Raw genomic sequence first — 21619 nt, forward strand, 5'->3', positions numbered from 1 at the left:
ATTTATTATCTTGTCTTGTCCCTGTGCTTCCCATTCTATTCGTTTCCCTCTGCTGGTCTTATTAGGTTCTTTCCCTCTTTCTATCCCTCTCTCTCCCCCTCCCTCTCTCACTCTCTCGCTCTCTCTTCTCTCTATCGTTCCGTTCCTGCTCCCAGCTGTTCCTATTCCCCTAATCAATCATTTAGTCTTCCCACACCTGTTCCCGATCCTTTCCCCTGATTAGAGTCCCTATTTCTTCCTTTGTGTTCCGTTCCTGTCCTGTCGGTTCCTTGTCTAGAATTCACCGTGCTGTGTTTGTGTATCGCCCTGTCGTGTCGTGTTTTCCTCAGATGCTGCGTGGTGAGCAGGTGTCTGAGTCTGTCTGGTTCAAGTGCCTTCCCGAGGCAACCTGCTGTTCACCTGCTGTTCAAGATCGAGTCTCCAGTTTGTCCTCGTCATTTCGAGTGAAAGTTGTGTTTTTTGTTTGTATTTACTTTACTGGATTAAAGACTCTGTTTTCGCCAAGTCGCTTTTGGGTCCTCTTTCACCTGCATGACAGAAGGAACCGACCAAGGAATGGACCCAGCGACTTCAGACGCTCGTTACACTGCCGTCGAGATCCAAGGAGCCATGCTCGGCAGACACGAGCAGGAATTGTCTGCTGCTCGCCATGCCGTGGAGAACCTGGCCGCTCAGGTTTCCGACCTCTCTGGACAGTTCCAGAGTCTACGTCTCGTGCCACCTGTTACTTCCTGGCCTGCCGAGCCTCCAGAACCTAGGGTTAATAACCCACCTTGCTACTCCGGGCAGCCCACTGAGTGCCGCTCCTTTCTCACGCAGTGTGAGATTGTGTTCTCTCTCCAACCCAACACATACTCTAGAGAGAGAGCTCGGGTTGCTTACGTCATTTCACTCCTTACTGGCCGGGCTCGAGAATGGGGCACAGCTATCTGGGAGGCAAGGGCTGATTGCTCTAACAAGTTCCAGAACTTTAAAGAGGAGATGATTCGGGTTTTTTCGCATCTCGACTAGGGAGAGGGAACGGAGGATCACCAACCGCCTGTGCCTCTATTGCGGAGTTGCTGGACATTTTGTTAATTCATGTCCAGTAAAAGCCAGAGCTCATCTGTAAGCGGAGGGCTACAGGTGAGCGCAACTACTCAAGTCTCTCCATCAAGATCCTGTACTACTTTGTCGGTCCATCTACGCTGGACCGGTTCGGGTGCTACATGTAGTGCCTTGATAGACTCTGGGGCTGAGGGTTGTTTCATGGACGAAGCATGGGTTCGGAAACATGACATTCCTTTCAGAGAGTTAGAGAAGCCTACGCCCATGTTCGCCTTAGATGGTAGTCATCTTCCCAGTATCAGATTTGAGACACTACCTTTAACCCTCACAGTATCTGGTAACCACAGTGAGACTATTTCTTTTTTGATTTTTCGTTCACCGTTTACACCTGTTGTTTTGGGTCATCCCTGGCTAGTATGTCATAATCCTTCTATTAATTGGTCTAGTAATTCTATCCTATCCTGGAACGTTTCTTGTCATGTGAAGTGTTTAATGTCTGCCATCCCTCCCGTTTCTTCTGTCCCTACTTCTCAGGAGGAACCTGGCGATTTGACAGGAGTGCCGGAGGAATATCATGATCTGCGCACGGTCTTCAGTCGGTCCCGAGCCAACTCCCTTCCTCCTCACCGGTCGTATGATTGTAGTATTGATCTCCTTCCGGGGACCACTCCTCCTCGGGGTAGACTATACTCTCTGTCGGCTCCCGAACGTAAGGCTCTCGAGGATTATTTGTCTGTGTCTCTTGACGCCGGTACCATAGTGCCTTCTTCCTCTCCGGCCGGGGCGGGGTTCTTTTTGTTAAGAAGAAGGACGGTACTCTGCGCCCCTGCGTGGATTATCGAGGGCTGAATGACATAACGGTTAAGAATCGTTATCCGCTTCCCCTTATGTCATCAGCCTTCGAGATTCTGCAGGGAGCCAGGTGCTTTACTAAGTTGGACCTTCGTAACGCTTACCATCTCGTGCGCATCAGAGAGGGGGACGAGTGGAAAACGGCGTTTAACACTCCGTTAGGGCATTTTGAGTACCGGGTTCTGCCGTTTGGTCTCGCCAATGCGCCAGCTGTTTTTCAGGCATTAGTTAATGATGTTCTGAGAGACATGCTGAACATCTTTGTTTTTGTCTATCTTGACGATATCCTGATTTTTTCTCCGTCACTCGAGATTCATGTTCAGCACGTTCGACGTGTTCTACAGCGCCTTTTAGAGAATTGTCTCTACGTAAAGTCTGAGAAGTGCTCTTTTCATGTCTCCTCCGTTACTTTTCTCGGTTCCGTTATTTCCGCTGAAGGCATTCAGATGGATTCCGCTAAGGTCCAAGCTGTCAGTGATTGGCCCGTTCCAAGGTCACGTGTCGAGTTGCAGCGCTTTTTAGGTTTCGCTAATTTCTATCGGCGTTTCATTCGTAATTTCGGTCAAGTTGCTGCCCCTCTCACAGCTCTTACTTCTGTCAAGACGTGTTTTAAGTGGTCCGGTTCCGCCCAGGGAGCTTTTGATCTTCTAAAAGAACGTTTTACGTCCGCTCCTATCCTCGTTACTCCTGACGTCACTAGACAATTCATTGTCGAGGTTGACGCTTCAGAGGTAGGCGTGGGAGCCATTCTATCCCAGCGCTTCCAGTCTGACGATAAGGTTCATCCTTGCGCTTATTTTTCTCATCGCCTGTCGCCATCTGAGCGCAACTATGATGTGGGTAACCGTGAACTGCTCGCCATCCGCTTAGCCCTAGGCGAATGGCGACAGTGGTTGGAGGGCGACCGTTCCTTTTGTCGTTTGGACAGACCATAAGAACCTTGAGTACATCCGTTCTGCCAAACGACTTAATGCCCGTCAAGCTCGTTGGGCGTTGTTTTTCGCTCGTTTCGAGTTTGTGATTTCTTACCGTCCGGGTAGCAAGAACACCAAGCCTGATGCCTTATCCCGTCTGTTTAGTTCTTCTGTGGCTTCTATTGATCCCGAGGGGATTCTTCCTTATGGGCGTGTTGTCGGGTTAACAGTCTGGGAATTGAAAGACAGGTTAAGCAAGCACTCACGCACACTGCGTCGCCGCGCGCTTGTCCTAGTAACCTCCTTTTCGTTCCTGTTTCCACTCGTCTGGCTGTTCTTCAGTGGGCTCACTCTGCCAAGTTAGCTGGTCATCCCGGTGTTCGAGGCACTCTTGCGTCTATTCGCCAGCGCTTTTGGTGGCCGACTCAGGAGCGTGACACGCGCCGTTTCGTGGCTGCTTGTTCGGACTGCGCGCAGACTAAGTCGGGTAACTCTCCTCCTGCCGGTCGTCTCAGACCGCTCCCATTCCTTCTCGACCATGGTCTCACATCGCCCTAGACTTCATTACCGGTCTGCCTTTGTCTGCGGGGAAGACTGTGATTCTTACGGTTGTCGATAGGTTCTCTAAGGCGGCACATTTCATTCCCCTCGCTAAACTTCCTTCCGCTAAGGAGACGGCACAAATCATTATTGAGAATGTATTCAGAATTCATGGCCTCCCGTTAGACGCCGTTTCAGACAGAGGCCCGCAATTCACGTCACAGTTTTGGAGGGAGTTCTGTCGTTTGATTGGTGCGTCCGTCAGTCTCTCTTCCGGGTTTCATCCCCAGTCTAACGGTCAAGCAGAGAGGGCCAATCAGACGATTGGTCGCATACTACGCAGCCTTTCTTTCAGAAACCCTGCGTCTTGGGCAGAACAGCTCCCCTGGGCAGAATACGCTCACAATTCGCTTCCTTCGTCTGCTACCGGGTTATCTCCGTTTCAGAGTAGTCTGGGTTACCAGCCTCCTCTGTTCTCATCCCAGCTTGCCGAGTCCAGCGTTCCCTCCGCTCAAGCGTTTGTCCAACGTTGTGAGCGCACCTGGAGGAGGGTGAGGTCTGCACTTTGCCGTTACAGGGCACAGACTGTGAGAGCCGCCAATAAACGCAGGATTAAGAGTCCAAGGTATTGTTGCGGCCAGAGAGTGTGGCTTTCCACTCGCAACCTTCCTCTTACGACAGCTTCTCGTAAGTTGACTCCGCGGTTCATTGGTCCGTTCCGTGTCTCCCAGGTCGTCAATCCTGTCGCTGTGCGACTGCTTCTTCCGCGACATCTTCGTCGCGTCCATCCTGTCTTCCATGTCTCCTGTGTCAAGCCCTTTCTTCGCACCCCCGTTCGTCTTCCCTCCCCCTCCCGTCCTTGTCGAGAGCGCACCTATTTACAAGGTACATAAGATCATGGACATGCGTTCTCGGGGACGGGGTCACCAATACCTAGTGGATTGGGAGGGTTACGGTCCTGAGGAGAGGAGTTGGGTTCCGTCTCGGGACGTGCTGGACCGTTCACTCATTGATGATTTCCTCCGTTGCCGCCAGGATTCCTCCTCGAGTGCGCCAGGAGGCGCTCGGTGAGTGGGGGGTACTGTCATGTTTTGTCATTTATTATCTTGTCTTGTCCCTGTGCTTCCCATTCTATTCGTTTCCCTCTGCTGGTCTTATTAGGTTCTTTCCCTCTTTCTATCCCTCTCTCTCCCCCTCCCTCTCTCACTCTCTCGCTCTCTCTTCTCTCTATCGTTCCGTTCCTGCTCCCAGCTGTTCCTATTCCCCTAATCAATCATTTAGTCTTCCCACACCTGTTCCCGATCCTTTCCCCTGATTAGAGTCCCTATTTCTTCCTTTGTGTTCCGTTCCTGTCCTGTCGGTTCCTTGTCTAGAATTCACCGTGCTGTGTTTGTGTATCGCCCTGTCGTGTCGTGTTTTCCTCAGATGCTGCGTGGTGAGCAGGTGTCTGAGTCTGTCTGGTTCAAGTGCCTTCCCGAGGCAACCTGCTGTTCACCTGCTGTTCAAGATCGAGTCTCCAGTTTGTCCTCGTCATTTCGAGTGAAAGTTGTGTTTTTTGTTTGTATTTACTTTACTGGATTAAAGACTCTGTTTTCGCCAAGTCGCTTTTGGGTCCTCTTTCACCTGCATGACAAGGTCTGTCTAAACTTTTGACTGGTATTGTAGATATCGGTTGTTTTGCTTTAGGATGCCCACAGGCCTATGAATGGAAGTATACAGTATATGTAAAGTGTGTAGTGACCAAAATGAGGGGTTAAATAAATGCAAGCTAATGTTTCCTGATCTTTCTTTAGATAGTCCACAAGAAAATATCTGTCGTTCCATGTAGTGAATCCGTTATTCAATGTGATGTTGAATCGTGCTGCGATGTGATAAAATTACCTGCGGCACCAGAGTCCACTAGAGCTTTAGGGACAACACATGAGGGACAGCCAGCCAGTGAAATGGAAACCAGGAAGCGTTTTGCAGAAAGCAATAATGATGGAATACTGATGCCTACCCTGGGAGATGGATGATCGCGGGTCCCTTTGGACCCCGGGTTGGAACGAACCAGACACTGCTGAAGCTGGTGCCCCTCCTGACTACAATAGGAACAGCCGTCTCCGGCGACGCCGCTCTGTCGCGGGGAGGTGTGTGGCCCGTACCTCCATTGATTCAAGCTCTGTTTCAGGATGACAAAAGGAGGAAGGTGAGAGACGAGGAGGGTGCTGGCGCTCTCGAAGAAGGTTATCCAGACTGATGGTCATCGCTATGAGCACGTCCTAGGAAAGGTTGTCTTCCCGACATGCCAACTCCGTCTGGACCTCTTTGCACATTCCTCTTCAGAATAAAGTGTGGAGTGCCGGCTCATTCCATCTGCTGGAGGCTGCCACAGTCCGGAAGGTGAGGGCATACTCCACAGCGGTCTGGGTACCCTGCAGGAGTTAGAGTAGTCGCTCACCTTCCTCTCTGCCCTCAGATGGAATGATCAAAGACCTCCCTGAACAGAGCCATGAACCTCTCATAGGAACTTGGCTCCTCCTCTCCTCTCTCCCAGACGGCCGTAGCCCACTCCAAAGCCCGTCTGGTCATCAGGTAAATGACCATGGCAACCTTGGACCTCTCGGTGGTGGGGGCTCCTGTCTGGTGGATGAAATAAATAGAGCACTGGAGTAGGAAGCCACGGCATTTCGATGGAGTCCCGTCATATTTGTCCGGGAGGGACAACAGGGCATCATTGACCTGGGCGGACCGCTGGATGGGCTGGCGTACTGGCTCACTGGGACGAATCATGGTCCTCCACTAGTTGGAGATCAATCTTCTCAGGTGTTGTCGAGGTGGTGGAGAATGTGAAGGACCTCATCCATTACCCGAACCCAGCTGATCATGGTGTTGTAAGTCGCTCTGGATAAGAGCGTCTGCTAAATGACTTAAATGTAAATGTAAAATGTTGACGCAGTAGGTGTTCCAGTTCCTCGACTATATGGGAGATATCCTTAACTTCTGCTGCGTCTTTGTTTTTGAGAGGCAGTTTTCTGTAACGTATACACAGAGAATCAGGAAGCAGAAGTTGAGTTTATTATATTATTATTATTATTATATTATTATATATTATTATATTATTATATATTATATATTGAGTTTGAGTTGAGTTTACTGAACGTAACCAAAACCAATATTGCCTCATGACAGAAGCTACTGAGGGCTATATGAAGGGAGAGTAGGCAGGGTGTTGATGAAGTCCAGGTGTGTGTAACGATGGGGAGCAAGTGTGCGCAATGATGGATGCCAGGTGTGCACAATGTGGGTTGCCAGGACCGGTGGTTAGGAGACAGACCACGTTGAGCGCAGGAGGGAGGGAGCAGAAGTAGGCGTGATACTGTGTAGCTGGGGTGGCAGGGTAGCCTAGTGGTTAGAGCATTGTACTAGTAACCAAAAGGTTGCAAGTTCAAATCACAGAGCTGACAAGGTACAACTCTGTCGTTCTGCCCCTGAACAGGCAGTAAACCCACTGTTCCTAGGCCCTCATTGAAAATAAGAATTTGTTCTTAACTGACTTGCCTAGCTAACCCTAACCCTAACCCTAGCACTTTGTGACAACTGCTGATGTGAAAAGGGCTGTATAAAATACATTTTATTTATTTACCTTTTGGTTTTTTTCCAGGTGTACTTTGTGTACCAGAACTACAAGGCTGACAGGAAGTCTCTGGATGCTCTGGCCCGTAAGGCCCTGACCCTACTCCTCTCAGTCTGTGTCCCGGTGCTGTTTGTTGGTCTCGTGGCAATAGACCATATGGAGTACGTACAGCCGTTCAAGAAGAAAGAGGAGCTGCGTAACAGGTAGAACTGCCCTTGGGCCATTCTAACAGATAGTACTGACCTGACCCATTCTAATAGGTAGAACTGACCTGACCCATTCTAATAGGCAGAACTGACCTGACCCATTCTAATAGGTAGAACTGACCTGACCCATTCTAATAGGTAGAACTGACCTGACCCATTCTAACAGATAGTACTGACCTGACCCATTCTAATAGGTAGAACTGCCCTTGGGCCATTCTAACAGATAGTACTGACCTGACCCATTCTAATAGGTAGAACTGACCTGACCCATTTTAACAGGTAGTACTGACCTGACCCATTCTAATAGGTAGAACTGACCTGACCCATTTTAACAGGTAGTACTTACCTGACCCATTCTAACAGGTAGAACTGACCTGACCCATTTTAACAGGTAGTACTGACCTGACCCATTCTAATAGGTAGAACTGACCTGACCCATTTTAACAGGTAGTACTTACCTGACCCATTCTAACAGGTAGAACTGACCTGACCCATATTAACAGGTAGTACTGACCTGACCCATTCTAATAGGTAGAACTGACCTGGCCCATTCTAATAGGTAGAACTGACCTGACCCATTCTAATAGGTAGAACTGCCCCTGACCCATTCTAACAGGTAGAACTGACCTGACCCATTCTAACAGGTAATACTGACCTGACCCATTCTAACAGGTAGTACTGACCCGACCCATTCTAATAGGTAGAACTGACCAGACCCATTCTAATAGGTAGAACTGACCTGACCCATTCTAACAGATAGTACTGACCTGACCCATTCTAATAGGTAGAACTGACCTGACCCATTTTAACAGATAGTACTGACCTGACCCATTCTAATAGGTAGAACTGACCTGACCCATTTCAACCGGTAGTACTGACCTGACCCATTCTAATAGGTAGAACTGACCTGACCCATTTTAACAGGTATTACTGACCTGACCCATTCTAATAGGCAGAACTGACCTGACCCATTCTAATAGGTAGAACTGACCTGACCCATTCTAACAGGTAGTACTGACCTGACCCATTCTAATAGGTAGAACTGACCTGACCCATTCTAATAGGTAGAACTGACCTGACCCATTCTAACAGATAGTACTGACCTGACCCATTCTAATAGGTAGAACTGCCCTTGGGCCATTCTAACAGATAGTACTGACCTGACCCATTCTAATAGGTAGAACTGACCTGACCCATTTTAACAGGTAGTACTGACCTGACCCATTCTAATAGGTAGAACTGACCTGACCCATTTTAACAGGTAGTACTTACCTGACCCATTCTAACAGGTAGAACTGACCTGACCCATTTTAACAGGTAGTACTGACCTGACCCATTCTAATAGGTAGAACTGACCTGACCCATTTTAACAGGTAGTACTTACCTGACCCATTCTAACAGGTAGAACTGACCTGACCCATATTAACAGGTAGTACTGACCTGACCCATTCTAATAGGTAGAACTGACCTGACCCATTCTAATAGGTAGAACTGACCTGACCCATTCTAATAGGTAGAACTGCCCCTGACCCATTCTAACAGGTAGAACTGACCTGACCCATTCTAACAGGTAATACTGACCTGACCCATTCTAACAGGTAGTACTGACCCGACCCATTCTAATAGGTAGAACTGACCAGACCCATTCTAATAGGTAGAACTGACCTGACCCATTCTAATAGGTAGAACTGACCTGACCCATTTTAACAGATAGTACTGACCTGACCCATTCTAATAGGTAGAACTGAGCTGACCCATTTCAACCGGTAGTACTGACCTGACCCATTCCAATAGGTAGAACTGACCTGACCCATTTTAACAGGTAGTACTGACCTGACCCATTCTAATAGGTAGAACTGACCTGACCCATTTTAACAGGTAGTACTGACCTGACCCATTTTAACAGGTAGTACTGACCTGACCAATTCTAATAGGTAGAACTGACCTGACCCATTTTAACAGGTAGTACTTACCTGACCCATTCTAACAGGTAGAACTGACCTGACCCATTTTAACAGGTAGTACTGACCTGACCCATTCTAATAGGTAGAACTGACCTGACCCATTTTAACAGGTAGTACTTACCTGACCCATTCTAACAGGTAGAACTGACCTGACCCATATTAACAGGTAGTACTGACCTGACCCATTCTAATAGGTAGAACTGACCTGACCCATTCTAATAGGTAGAACTGACCTGACCCATTCTAATAGGTAGAACTGCCCCTGACCCATTCTAACAGGTAGAACTGACCTGACCCATTCTAACAGGTAATACTGACCTGACCCATTCTAACAGGTAGTACTGACCCGACCCATTCTAATAGGTAGAACTGACCAGACCCATTCTAATAGGTAGAACTGACCTGACCCATTCTAACAGATAGTACTGACCTGACCCATTCTAATAGGTAGAACTGACCTGACCCATTTTAACAGATAGTACTGACCTGACCCATTCTAATAGGTAGAACTGACCTGACCCATTTCAACCGGTAGTACTGACCTGACCCATTCTAATAGGTAGAACTGACCTGACCCATTCTAATAGGTAGAACTGACCTGACCCATTCTAACAGATAGTACTGACCTGACCCATTTTAACAGGTAGTACTGACCTGACCCATTCTAATAGGTAGAACTGACCTGACCCATTTTAACAGGTAGTACTTACCTGACCCATTCTAACAGGTAGAACTGACCTGACCCATTTTAACAGGTAGTACTGACCTGACCCATTCTAATAGGTAGAACTGACCTGACCCATTTTAACAGGTAGTACTTACCTGACCCATTCTAACAGGTAGAACTGACCTGACCCATATTAACAGGTAGTACTGACCTGACCCATTCTAATAGGTAGAACTGACCTGACCCATTCTAATAGGTAGAACTGACCTGACCCATTCTAATAGGTAGAACTGCCCCTGACCCATTCTAACAGGTAGAACTGACCTGACCCATTCTAACAGGTAATACTGACCTGACCCATTCTAACAGGTAGTACTGACCCGACCCATTCTAATAGGTAGAACTGACCAGACCCATTCTAATAGGTAGAACTGACCTGACCCATTCTAATAGGTAGAACTGACCTGACCCATTTTAACAGATAGTACTGACCTGACCCATTCTAATAGGTAGAACTGAGCTGACCCATTTCAACCGGTAGTACTGACCTGACCCATTCCAATAGGTAGAACTGACCTGACCCATTTTAACAGGTAGTACTGACCTGACCCATTCTAATAGGTAGAACTGACCTGACCCATTTTAACAGGTAGTACTGACCTGACCCATTTTAACAGGTAGTACTGACCTGACCCATTCTAATAGGTAGAACTGACCTGACCCATTTTAACAGGTAGTACTTACCTGACCCATTCTAACAGGTAGAACTGACCTGACCCATTTTAACAGGTAGTACTGACCTGACCCATTCTAATAGGTAGAACTGACCTGACCCATTTTAACAGGTAGTACTTACCTGACCCATTCTAACAGGTAGAACTGACCTGACCCATATTAACAGGTAGTACTGACCTGACCCATTCTAATAGGTAGAACTGACCTGACCCATTCTAATAGGTAGAACTGACCTGACCCATTCTAATAGGTAGAACTGCCCCTGACCCATTCTAACAGGTAGAACTGACCTGACCCATTCTAACAGGTAATACTGACCTGACCCATTCTAACAGGTAGTACTGACCCGACCCATTCTAATAGGTAGAACTGACCAGACCCATTCTAATAGGTAGAACTGACCTGACCCATTCTAACAGATAGTACTGACCTGACCCATTCTAATAGGTAGAACTGACCTGACCCATTTTAACAGATAGTACTGACCTGACCCATTCTAATAGGTAGAACTGACCTGACCCATTCTAATAGGTAGAACTGACCTGACCCATTCTAACAGGTAGTACTGACCTGACCCATTCTAATAGGCAGAACTGACCTGACCCATTCTAATAGGTAGAACTGACCTGACCCATTCTAACAGGTAGTACTGACCTGACCCATTCTAATAGGTAGAACTGACCTGACCCATTCTAATAGGTAGAACTGACCTGACCCATTCTAACAGATAGTACTGACCTGACCCATTCTAATAGGTAGAACTGCCCTTGGGCCATTCTAACAGATAGTACTGACCTGACCCATTCTAATAGGTAGAACTGACCTGACCCATTTCAACCGGTAGTACTGACCTGACCCATTCTAATAGGTAGAACTGACCTGACCCATTTTAACAGGTAGTACTGACCTGACCCATTCTAATAGGCAGAACTGACCTGACCCATTCTAATAGGTAGAACTGACCTGACCCATTCTAACAGGTAGTACTGACCTGACCCATTCTAATAGGTAGAACTGACCTGACCCATTCTAATAGGTAGAACTGACCTGACCCATTCTAACAGATAGTACTGACCTGACCCATTTTAACAGGTAGTACTGACCTGACCCATTCTAATAGGTAGAACTGACCTGACCCATTTTAACAGGTAGTACTTACCTGACCCATTCTAACAGGTAGAACTGACCTGACCCATTTTAACAGGTAGTACTGACCTGACCCATTCTAATAGGTAGAACTGACCTGACCCATTTTAACAGGTAGTACTTACCTGACCCATTCTAACAGGTAGAACTGACCTGACCCATATTAACAGGTAGTACTGACCTGACCCATTCTAATAGGTAGAACTGACCTGACCCATTCTAATAGGTAGAACTGACCTGACCCATTCTAATAGGTAGAACTGCCCCTGACCCATTCTAACAGGTAGAACTGACCTGACCCATTCTAACAGGTAATACTGACCTGACCCATTCTAACAGGTAGTACTGACCCGACCCATTCTAATAGGTAGAACTGACCAGACCCATTCTAATAGGTAGAACTGACCTGACCCATTCTAATAGGTAGAACTGACCTGACCCATTTTAACAGATAGTACTGACCTGACCCATTCTAATAGGTAGAACTGAGCTGACCCATTTCAACCGGTAGTACTGACCTGACCCATTCCAATAGGTAGAACTGACCTGACCCATTTTAACAGGTAGTACTGACCTGACCCATTCTAATAGGTAGAACTGACCTGACCCATTTTAACAGGTAGTACTGACCTGACCCATTTTAACAGGTAGTACTGACCTGACCCATTCTAATAGGTAGAACTGACCTGACCCATTTTAACAGGTAGTACTTACCTGACCCATTCTAACAGGTAGAACTGACCTGACCCATTTTAACAGGTAGTACTGACCTGACCCATTCTAATAGGTAGAACTGACCTGACCCATTTTAACAGGTAGTACTTACCTGACCCATTCTAACAGGTAGAACTGACCTGACCCATATTAACAGGTAGTACTGACCTGACCCATTCTAATAGGTAGAACTGACCTGACCCATTCTAATAGGTAGAACTGACCTGACCCATTCTAATAGGTAGAACTGCCCCTGACCCATTCTAACAGGTAGAACTGACCTGACCCATTCTAACAGGTAATACTGACCTGACCCATTCTAACAGGTAGTACTGACCCGACCCATTCTAATAGGTAGAACTGACCAGACCCATTCTAATAGGTAGAACTGACCTGACCCATTCTAACAGATAGTACTGACCTGACCCATTCTAATAGGTAGAACTGACCTGACCCATTTTAACAGATAGTACTGACCTGACCCATTCTAATAGGTAGAACTGACCTGACCCATTTCAACCGGTAGTACTGACCTGACCCATTCTAATAGGTAGAACTGACCTGACCCATTTTAACAGGTAGTACTGACCTGACCCATTCTAATAGGCAGAACTGACCTGACCCATTTCAACCGGTAGTACTGACCTGACCCATTCTAATAGGCAGAACTGACCTGACCCATTCTAATAGGTAGAACTGACCTGACCCATTCTAACAGGTAGTACTGACCTGACCCATTCTAATAGGTAGAACTGACCTGACCCATTCTAATAGGTAGAACTGACCTGACCCATTCTAACAGATAGTACTGACCTGACCCATTCTAATAGGTAGAACTGCCCTTGGGCCATTCTAACAGATAGTACTGACCTGACCCATTCTAATAGGTAGAACTGACCTGACCCATTTTAACAGGTAGTACTGACCTGACCCATTCTAATAGGTAGAACTGACCTGACCCATTTTAACAGGTAGTACTTACCTGACCCATTCTAACAGGTAGAACTGACCTGACCCATTTTAACAGGTAGTACTGACCTGACCCATTCTAATAGGTAGAACTGACCTGACCCATTTTAACAGGTAGTACTTACCTGACCCATTCTAACAGGTAGAACTGACCTGACCCATATTAACAGGTAGTACTGACCTGACCCATTCTAATAGGTAGAACTGACCTGACCCATTCTAATAGGTAGAACTGACCTGACCCATTCTAATAGGTAGAACTGCCCCTGACCCATTCTAACAGGTAGAACTGACCTGACCCATTCTAACAGGTAATACTGACCTGACCCATTCTAACAGGTAGTACTGACCCGACCCATTCTAATAGGTAGAACTGACCAGACCCATTCTAATAGGTAGAACTGACCTGACCCATTTTAACAGGTAGTACTGACCTGACCCATTCCAATAGGTAGAACTGACCTGACCCATTTTAACAGGTAGTACTGACCTGACCCATTCTAATAGGTAGAACTGACCTGACCCATTTTAACAGGAAGTACTGACCTGACCCATTTTAACAGGTAGTACTGACCTGACCCATTCTAATAGGTAGAACTGACCTGACCCATTTTAACAGGTAGTACTTACCTGACCCATTCTAACAGGTAGAACTGACCTGACCCATTTTAACAGGTAGTACTGACCTGACCCATTCTAATAGGTAGAACTGACCTGACCCATTTTAACAGGTAGTACTTACCTGACCCATTCTAACAGGTAGAACTGACCTGACCCATATTAACAGGTAGTAGTGACCTGACCCATTCTAATAGGTAGAACTGACCTGACCCATTCTAATAGGTAGAACTGACCTGACCCATTCTAATAGGTAGAACTGCCCCTGACCCATTCTAACAGGTAGAACTGACCTGACCCATTCTAACAGGTAATACTGACCTGACCCATTCTAACAGGTAGTACTGACCCGACCCATTCTAATAGGTAGAACTGACCAGACCCATTCTAATAGGTAGAACTGACCTGACCCATTTTAACAGGTAGTACTGACCTGACCCATTCCAATAGGTAGAACTGACCTGACCCATTTTAACAGGTAGTACTGACCTGACCCATTCTAATAGGTAGAACTGACCTGACCCATTTTAACAGGTAGTACTGACCTGACCCATTTTAACAGGTAGTACTGACCTGACCCATTCTAATAGGTAGAACTGACCTGACCCATTTTAACAGGTAGTACTTACCTGACCCATTCTAACAGGTAGAACTGACCTGACCCATTTTAACAGGTAGTACTGACCTGACCCATTCTAATAGGTAGAACTGACCTGACCCATTTTAACAGGTAGTACTTACCTGACCCATTCTAACAGGTAGAACTGACCTGACCCATATTAACAGGTAGTAGTGACCTGACCCATTCTAATAGGTAGAACTGACCTGACCCATTCTAATAGGTAGAACTGACCTGACCCATTCTAATAGGTAGAACTGCCCCTGACCCACTCTAACAGGTAGAACTGACCTGACCCATTCTAACAGGTAATACTGACCTGACCCATTCTAACAGGTAGTACTGACCCGACCCATTCTAATAGGTAGAACTGACCAGACCCATTCTAATAGGTAGAACTGACCTGACCCATTCTAACAGATAGTACTGACCTGACCCATTCTAATAGGTAGAACTGACCTGACCCATTTCAACCGGTAGTACTGACCTGACCCATTCTAATAGGTAGAACTGACCTGACCCATTTTAACAGGTAGTACTGACCTGACCCATTCTAATAGGCAGAACTGACCTGACCCATTCTAATAGGTAGAACTGACCTGACCCATTCTAACAGGTAGTACTGACCTGACCCATTCTAATAGGTAGAACTGACCTGACCCATTCTAATAGGTAGAACTGACCTGACCCATTCTAACAGATAGTACTGACCTGACCCATTCTAATAGGTAGAACTGACCTGACCCATTTTAACAGGTAGTACTGACCTGACCCATTCTAATAGGTAGAACTGACCTGACCCATTCTAACAGGTAGTACTGACCTGACCCATTCTAATAGGTAGAACTGACCTGACCCATTCTAATAGGTAGAACTGACCTGACCCATTTTAACAGATAGTACTGACCTGACCCATTCTAATAGGTAGAACTGACCTGACCCATTTTAACAGGTAGTACTTACCTGACCCATTCTAACAGGTAGAACTGACCTGACCCATTTTAACAGGTAGTACTGACCTGACCCATTCTAATAGGTAGAACTGACCTGACCCATTTTAACAGGTAGTACTTACCTGACCCATTCTAACAGGTAGAACTGACCTGACCCATATTAACAGGTAGTACTGACCTGACCCATTCTAATAGGTAGAACTGACCTGACCCATTCTAATAGGTAGAACTGCCCCTGACCCATTCTAACAGGTAGAACTGACCTGACCCATTCTAACAGGTAATACTGACCTGACCCATTCTAACAGGTAGTACTGACCCGACCCATTCTAATAGGTAGAACTGACCAGACCCATTCTAATAGGTAGAACTGACCTGACCCATTCTAATAGGTAGAACTGACCTGACCCATTTTAACAGATAGTACTGACCTGACCCATTCTAATAGGTAGAACTGAGCTGACCCATTTCAACCGGTAGTACTGACCTGACCCATTCCAATAGGTAGAACTGACCTGACCCATTTTAACAGGTAGTACTGACCTGACCCATTCTAATAGGTAGAACTGACCTGACCCATTTTAACAGGTAGTACTGACCTGACCCATTTTAACAGGTAGTACTGACCTGACCCATTCTAATAGGTAGAACTGACCTGACCCATTTTAACAGGTAGTACTTACCTGACCCATTCTAACAGGTAGAACTGACCTGACCCATTTTAACAGGTAGTACTGACCTGACCCATTCTAATAGGTAGAACTGACCTGACCCATTTTAACAGGTAGTACTTACCTGACCCATTCTAACAGGTAGAACTGACCTGACCCATATTAACAGGTAGTACTGACCTGACCCATTCTAATAGGTAGAACTGACCTGACCCATTCTAATAGGTAGAACTGACCTGACCCATTCTAATAGGTAGAACTGCCCCTGACCCATTCTAACAGGTAGAACTGACCTGACCCATTCTAACAGGTAATACTGACCTGACCCATTCTAACAGGTAGTACTGACCCGACCCTTTCTAATAGGTAGAACTGACCAGACCCATTCTAATAGGTAGAACTGACCTGACCCATTCTAACAGATAGTACTGACCTGACCCATTCTAATAGGTAGAACTGACCTGACCCATTTTAACAGATAGTACTGACCTGACCCATTCTAATAGGTAGAACTGACCTGACCCATTTCAACCGGTAGTACTGACCTGACCCATTCTAATAGGTAGAACTGACCTGACCCATTTTAACAGGTAGTACTGACCTGACCCATTCTAATAGGCAGAACTGACCTGACCCATTCTAATAGGTAGAACTGACCTGACCCATTCTAACAGGTAGTACTGACCTGACCCATTCTAATAGGTAGAACTGACCTGACCCATTCTAATAGGTAGAACTGACCTGACCCATTCTAATAGGTAGAACTGACCTGACCCATTCTAATAGGTAGAACTGACCTGACCCATTCTAATAGGTAGAACTGACCTGACCCATTCTAATAGGTAGAACTGCCCCTGACCCATTCTAACAGGTAGAACTGACCTGACCCATTCTAACAGGTAATACTGACCTGACCCATTCTAACAGGTAGTACTGACCCGACCCATTCTAATAGGTAGAACTGACCAGACCCATTCTAATAGGTAGAACTGACCTGACCCATTCTAATAGGTAGAACTGACCTGACCCATTCTAACAGATAGTACTGACCTGACCCATTCTAATAGGTAGAACTGCCCTTGGGCCATTCTAACAGATAGTACTGACCTGACCCATTCTAATAGGTAGAACTGACCTGACCCATTTTAACAGGTAGTACTGACCTGACCCATTCTAATAGGTAGAACTGACCTGACCCATTTTAACAGGTAGTACTGACCTGACCCATTCTAACAGGTAGAACTGACCTGACCCATTTTAACAGGTAGTACTGACCTGACCCATTCTAATAGGTAGAACTGACCTGACCCATTTTAACAGGTAGTACTTACCTGACCCATTCTAACAGGTAGAACTGACCTGACCCATATTAACAGGTAGTACTGACCTGACCCATTCTAATAGGTAGAACTGACCTGACCCATTCTAATAGGTAGAACTGACCTGACCCATTCTAATAGGTAGAACTGCCCCTGACCCATTCTAACATGTAGAACTGACCTGACCCATTCTAACAGGTAATACTGACCTGACCCATTCTAATAGGTAGAACTGACCTGACCCATTTTAACAGATAGTACTGACCTGACCCATTCTAATAGGTAGAACTGACCTGACCCATTTCAACCGGTAGTACTGACCTGACCCATTCTAATAGGTAGAACTGACCTGACCCATTTTAACAGGTAGTACTGACCTGACCCATTCTAATAGGCAGAACTGACCTGACCCATTCTAATAGGTAGAACTGACCTGACCCATTCTAACAGATAGTACTGACCTGACCCATTCTAATAGGTAGAACTGCCCTTGGGCCATTCTAACAGATAGTACTGACCTGACCCATTCTAATAGGTAGAACTGACCTGACCCATTTTAACAGGTAGTACTGACCTGACCCATTCTAATAGGTAGAACTGACCTGACCCATTTTAACAGGTAGTACTTACCTGACCCATTCTAACAGGTAGAACTGACCTGACCCATTTTAACAGGTAGTACTGACCTGACCCATTCTAATAGGTAGAACTGACCTGACCCATTTTAACAGGTAGTACTTACCTGACCCATTCTAACAGGTAGAACTGACCTGACCCATTTTAACAGATAGTACTGACCTGACCCATTCTAATAGGTAGAACTGACCTGACCCATTTCAACCGGTAGTACTGACCTGACCCATTCTAATAGGTAGAACTGACCTGACCCATTTTAACAGGTAGTACTGACCTGACCCATTCTAATAGGCAGAACTGACCTGACCCATTCTAATAGGTAGAACTGACCTGACCCATTCTAACAGATAGTACTGACCTGACCCATTCTAATAGGTAGAACTGCCCTTGGGCCATTCTAACAGATAGTACTGACCTGACCCATTCTAATAGGTAGAACTGACCTGACCCATTTTAACAGGTAGTACTGACCTGACCCATTCTAATAGGTAGAACTGACCTGACCCATTTTAACAGGTAGTACTTACCTGACCCATTCTAACAGGTAGAACTGACCTGACCCATTTTAACAGGTAGTACTGACCTGACCCATTCTAATAGGTAGAACTGACCTGACCCATTTTAACAGGTAGTACTTACCTGACCCATTCTAACAGGTAGAACTGACCTGACCCATATTAACAGGTAGTACTGACCTGACCCATTCTAATAGGTAGAACTGACCTGACCCATTCTAATAGGTAGAACTGACCTGACCCATTCTAATAGGTAGAACTGCCCCTGACCCATTCTAACAGGTAGAACTGACCTGACCCATTCTAACAGGTAATACTGACCTGACCCATTCTAACAGGTAGTACTGACCCGACCCATTCTAATAGGTAGAACTGACCAGACCCATTCTAATAGGTAGAACTGACCTGACCCATTCTAATAGGTAGAACTGACCTGACCCATTTTAACAGATAGTACTGACCTGACCCATTCTAATAGGTAGAACTGAGCTGACCCATTTCAACCGGTAGTACTGACCTGACCCATTCCAATAGGTAGAACTGACCTGACCCATTTTAACAGGTAGTACTGACCTGACCCATTCTAATAGGTAGAACTGACCTGACCCATTTTAACAGGTAGTACTGACCTGACCCATTTTAACAGGTAGTACTGACCTGACCCATTCTAATAGGTAAAACTGACCTGACCCATTTAAACAGGTCGTACTGACCTGACCCATTTTAACAGGTAGTACTGACCTGACCCATTCTAACAGATAGTACTGACCTGACCCATTCTAATAGGTAGAACTGACCTGACCCATTTAAACAGGTAGTACTGACCTGACCCATTCTAACAGGTAGTACTGACCTGACCCATTCTAACAGGTAGTACTGACCTGACCCATTCTAACAGGTGGAACTGACCTGACCCATTCTAACAGGTAGTACTGACCTGACCCATTCTAACAGGTAGTACTGACCTGACCCATTCTAACAGGTAGTACTGAGCTGACCCATTCTAACAGGTAGTACTGACCTGACCCATTTTAACAGGTAGTACTGACCTGACCCATTCTAATAGGTAGAACTGACCTGACCCATTTAAACAGGTAGTACTGACCTGACCCATTCTAACAGGTAGTACTGACCTGACCCATTCTAACAGGTAGTACTGACCTGACCCATTCTAACAGGTGGAACTGACCTGACCCATTCTAACAGGTAGTACTGACCTGACCCATTCTAACAGGTAGTACTGACCTGACCCATTCTAACAGGTGGAACTGACCTGACCCATTCTAACAGGTAGTACTGACCTGACCCATTCTAACAGGTAGTACTGAGCAGACCCATTTCCCCTGGGTGTGTGTGGACAATAAAGACATCTTCTGTTATATGATATTGTTCCTCTCTGGTCTTCAGGTTGTTCTGGGTGGTGGTGGACCTGCTAGATATCCTGGATATTCAGGCTAATCTCTGGGAACCCCTGAAGAAAGGTCTCCCTCTGTGGGCTGAAGGACTGATGTTCTTCTATTGTTACATCCTGTTGCTAGTCCTTCCCTGTGTATCTCTTAGTGAGATCTCCATGCAGGGCATCAATATAGTCCCACACAAGATGATGCTATATCCTATCCTCAGCCTGGTCACCATTAATATTTTAACCTTATTGATCAGAGGCTGTAACATGCTGCTGTATAGGGATGCCCGGGTCAGTGGGATCCTGATAGGGAAGAATGTGTTAGCTATCATACTAAAGACCTGTAGCTTTGTCCAGTACAGGAAGCAGTTACCGAACACTCCTCCCGCTTTCGGGTTGGAACGACAGAGGAACTCTGTACCACATCACCATGGTAACCAGGGTCTTGGACGCCCTGTTTCTATAGTGATGACCGCTCACCCGCAGGTGGTCCTCCCGGACCAGACAGCCCTGCCCCTCCCTCTGCCAGAGGTCACAACTACATATCAACATACATGACTGAGACAAGGATCATACCATGTATGTATGACCCTCAGGATATTATACACGGGACACACAGGAACATCTGACTGACCAAAATCTACATGGATGTACCAATATCATGTATGACCATCAGGACTCTACAGGGCAATGGTCAACATCATGTGAAAAACCTTGTATGGATATTGTCACTGATCAAAGGGACGCAGGATCCCTATGGAGTATAGCGCAAAGACATGGAGAATGTTTATGAAGAACCTTGATACAAAGAAGATTATAATACCAATCTGAATGTATATTATCATTGGAACACAGTGGAAACTCTCCTTAAGGATAATATGGTGACAGGGACAACACCTTCTAGTGTAAATAACAGTATCTCTAGACTCTTAATATTTGCCCTGTGGATTCAGAGAACAGTATCTCCAGACTGTGCAAATTAAAGACTTTCCTCTGTGGATTCAAATAACAGGATCTCTAGACTCTGTTAAAGACAACACATTCTGGTGTAAAGAACATGATCTCTAGACTCTGTTAAAGACAACACATTCTGGTGTAAAGAACAGGATCTCTAGACTCTGTTAAAGACAACACATTCTGGTGTAAAGAACAGGATCTCTAGACTCTGTTAAAGACAACACATTCTGGTGTAAAGAACAGGATCTCTAGACTCTGTTAAAGACAACACATTCTGGTGTAAAGAACAGGATCTCTAGACTCTGTTAAAGACAACACTTTCTGGTGTAAAGAACATGATCTCTAGACTCTGTTAAAGACAACACATTCTGGTGTAAAGAACAGGATCTCTAGACTCTGTTAAAGACAACACATTCTGGTGTAAAGAACAGGATCTCTAGACTCTGTTAAAGACAACACATTCTGGTGTAAAGAACATGATCTCTAGACTCTGTTAAAGACAACACATTCTGGTGTAAAGAACAGGATCTCTAGACTCTGTTAAAGACAACACATTCTG

At 45.9% G+C, this 21619-nt stretch overlaps 1 protein-coding gene across 1 annotated transcript; it reads left to right on the forward strand.

Annotated features, from left to right (window-relative positions):
* Positions 1-5364: 5364 nt before the first annotated feature.
* On the forward strand, positions 5365-20661 carry LOC124039074 (transmembrane protein 121-like). The gene is made up of 5 exons (XM_046354954.1): positions 5365-5541; positions 5679-5735; positions 5890-5927; positions 6975-7172; positions 20109-20661. The coding sequence occupies exons 1-5, from the start codon at positions 5365-5367 to the stop codon at positions 20659-20661; spliced, it is 1023 nt and encodes a 340-aa protein (XP_046210910.1).
* The last annotated feature ends 958 nt before the right edge of the window (positions 20662-21619 follow it).

This window comes from Oncorhynchus gorbuscha, linkage group LG07 (genome assembly GCF_021184085.1).
Source record: "Oncorhynchus gorbuscha isolate QuinsamMale2020 ecotype Even-year linkage group LG07, OgorEven_v1.0, whole genome shotgun sequence".
Taxonomy (NCBI): domain Eukaryota; kingdom Metazoa; phylum Chordata; class Actinopteri; order Salmoniformes; family Salmonidae; genus Oncorhynchus; species Oncorhynchus gorbuscha.

What these genes read in the sequence shown, in the direction of transcription:
- LOC124039074 (XM_046354954.1), top strand. Translation starts at nt 5,365, where the DNA reads ATGATCGCGGGTCCCTTTGGACCCCGGGTTGGAACGAACCAGACACTG. An exon ending in AGGCTGCCACAGTCCGGAAG is followed by an intron (nt 5,736 to 5,889) that starts GTGAGGGCATAC and finishes CCTCTCTCCCAG; the next exon opens with ACGGCCGTAGCCCACTCCAA. An exon ending in AAAGAGGAGCTGCGTAACAG is followed by an intron (nt 7,173 to 20,108) that starts GTAGAACTGCCC and finishes TCTGGTCTTCAG; the next exon opens with GTTGTTCTGGGTGGTGGTGG.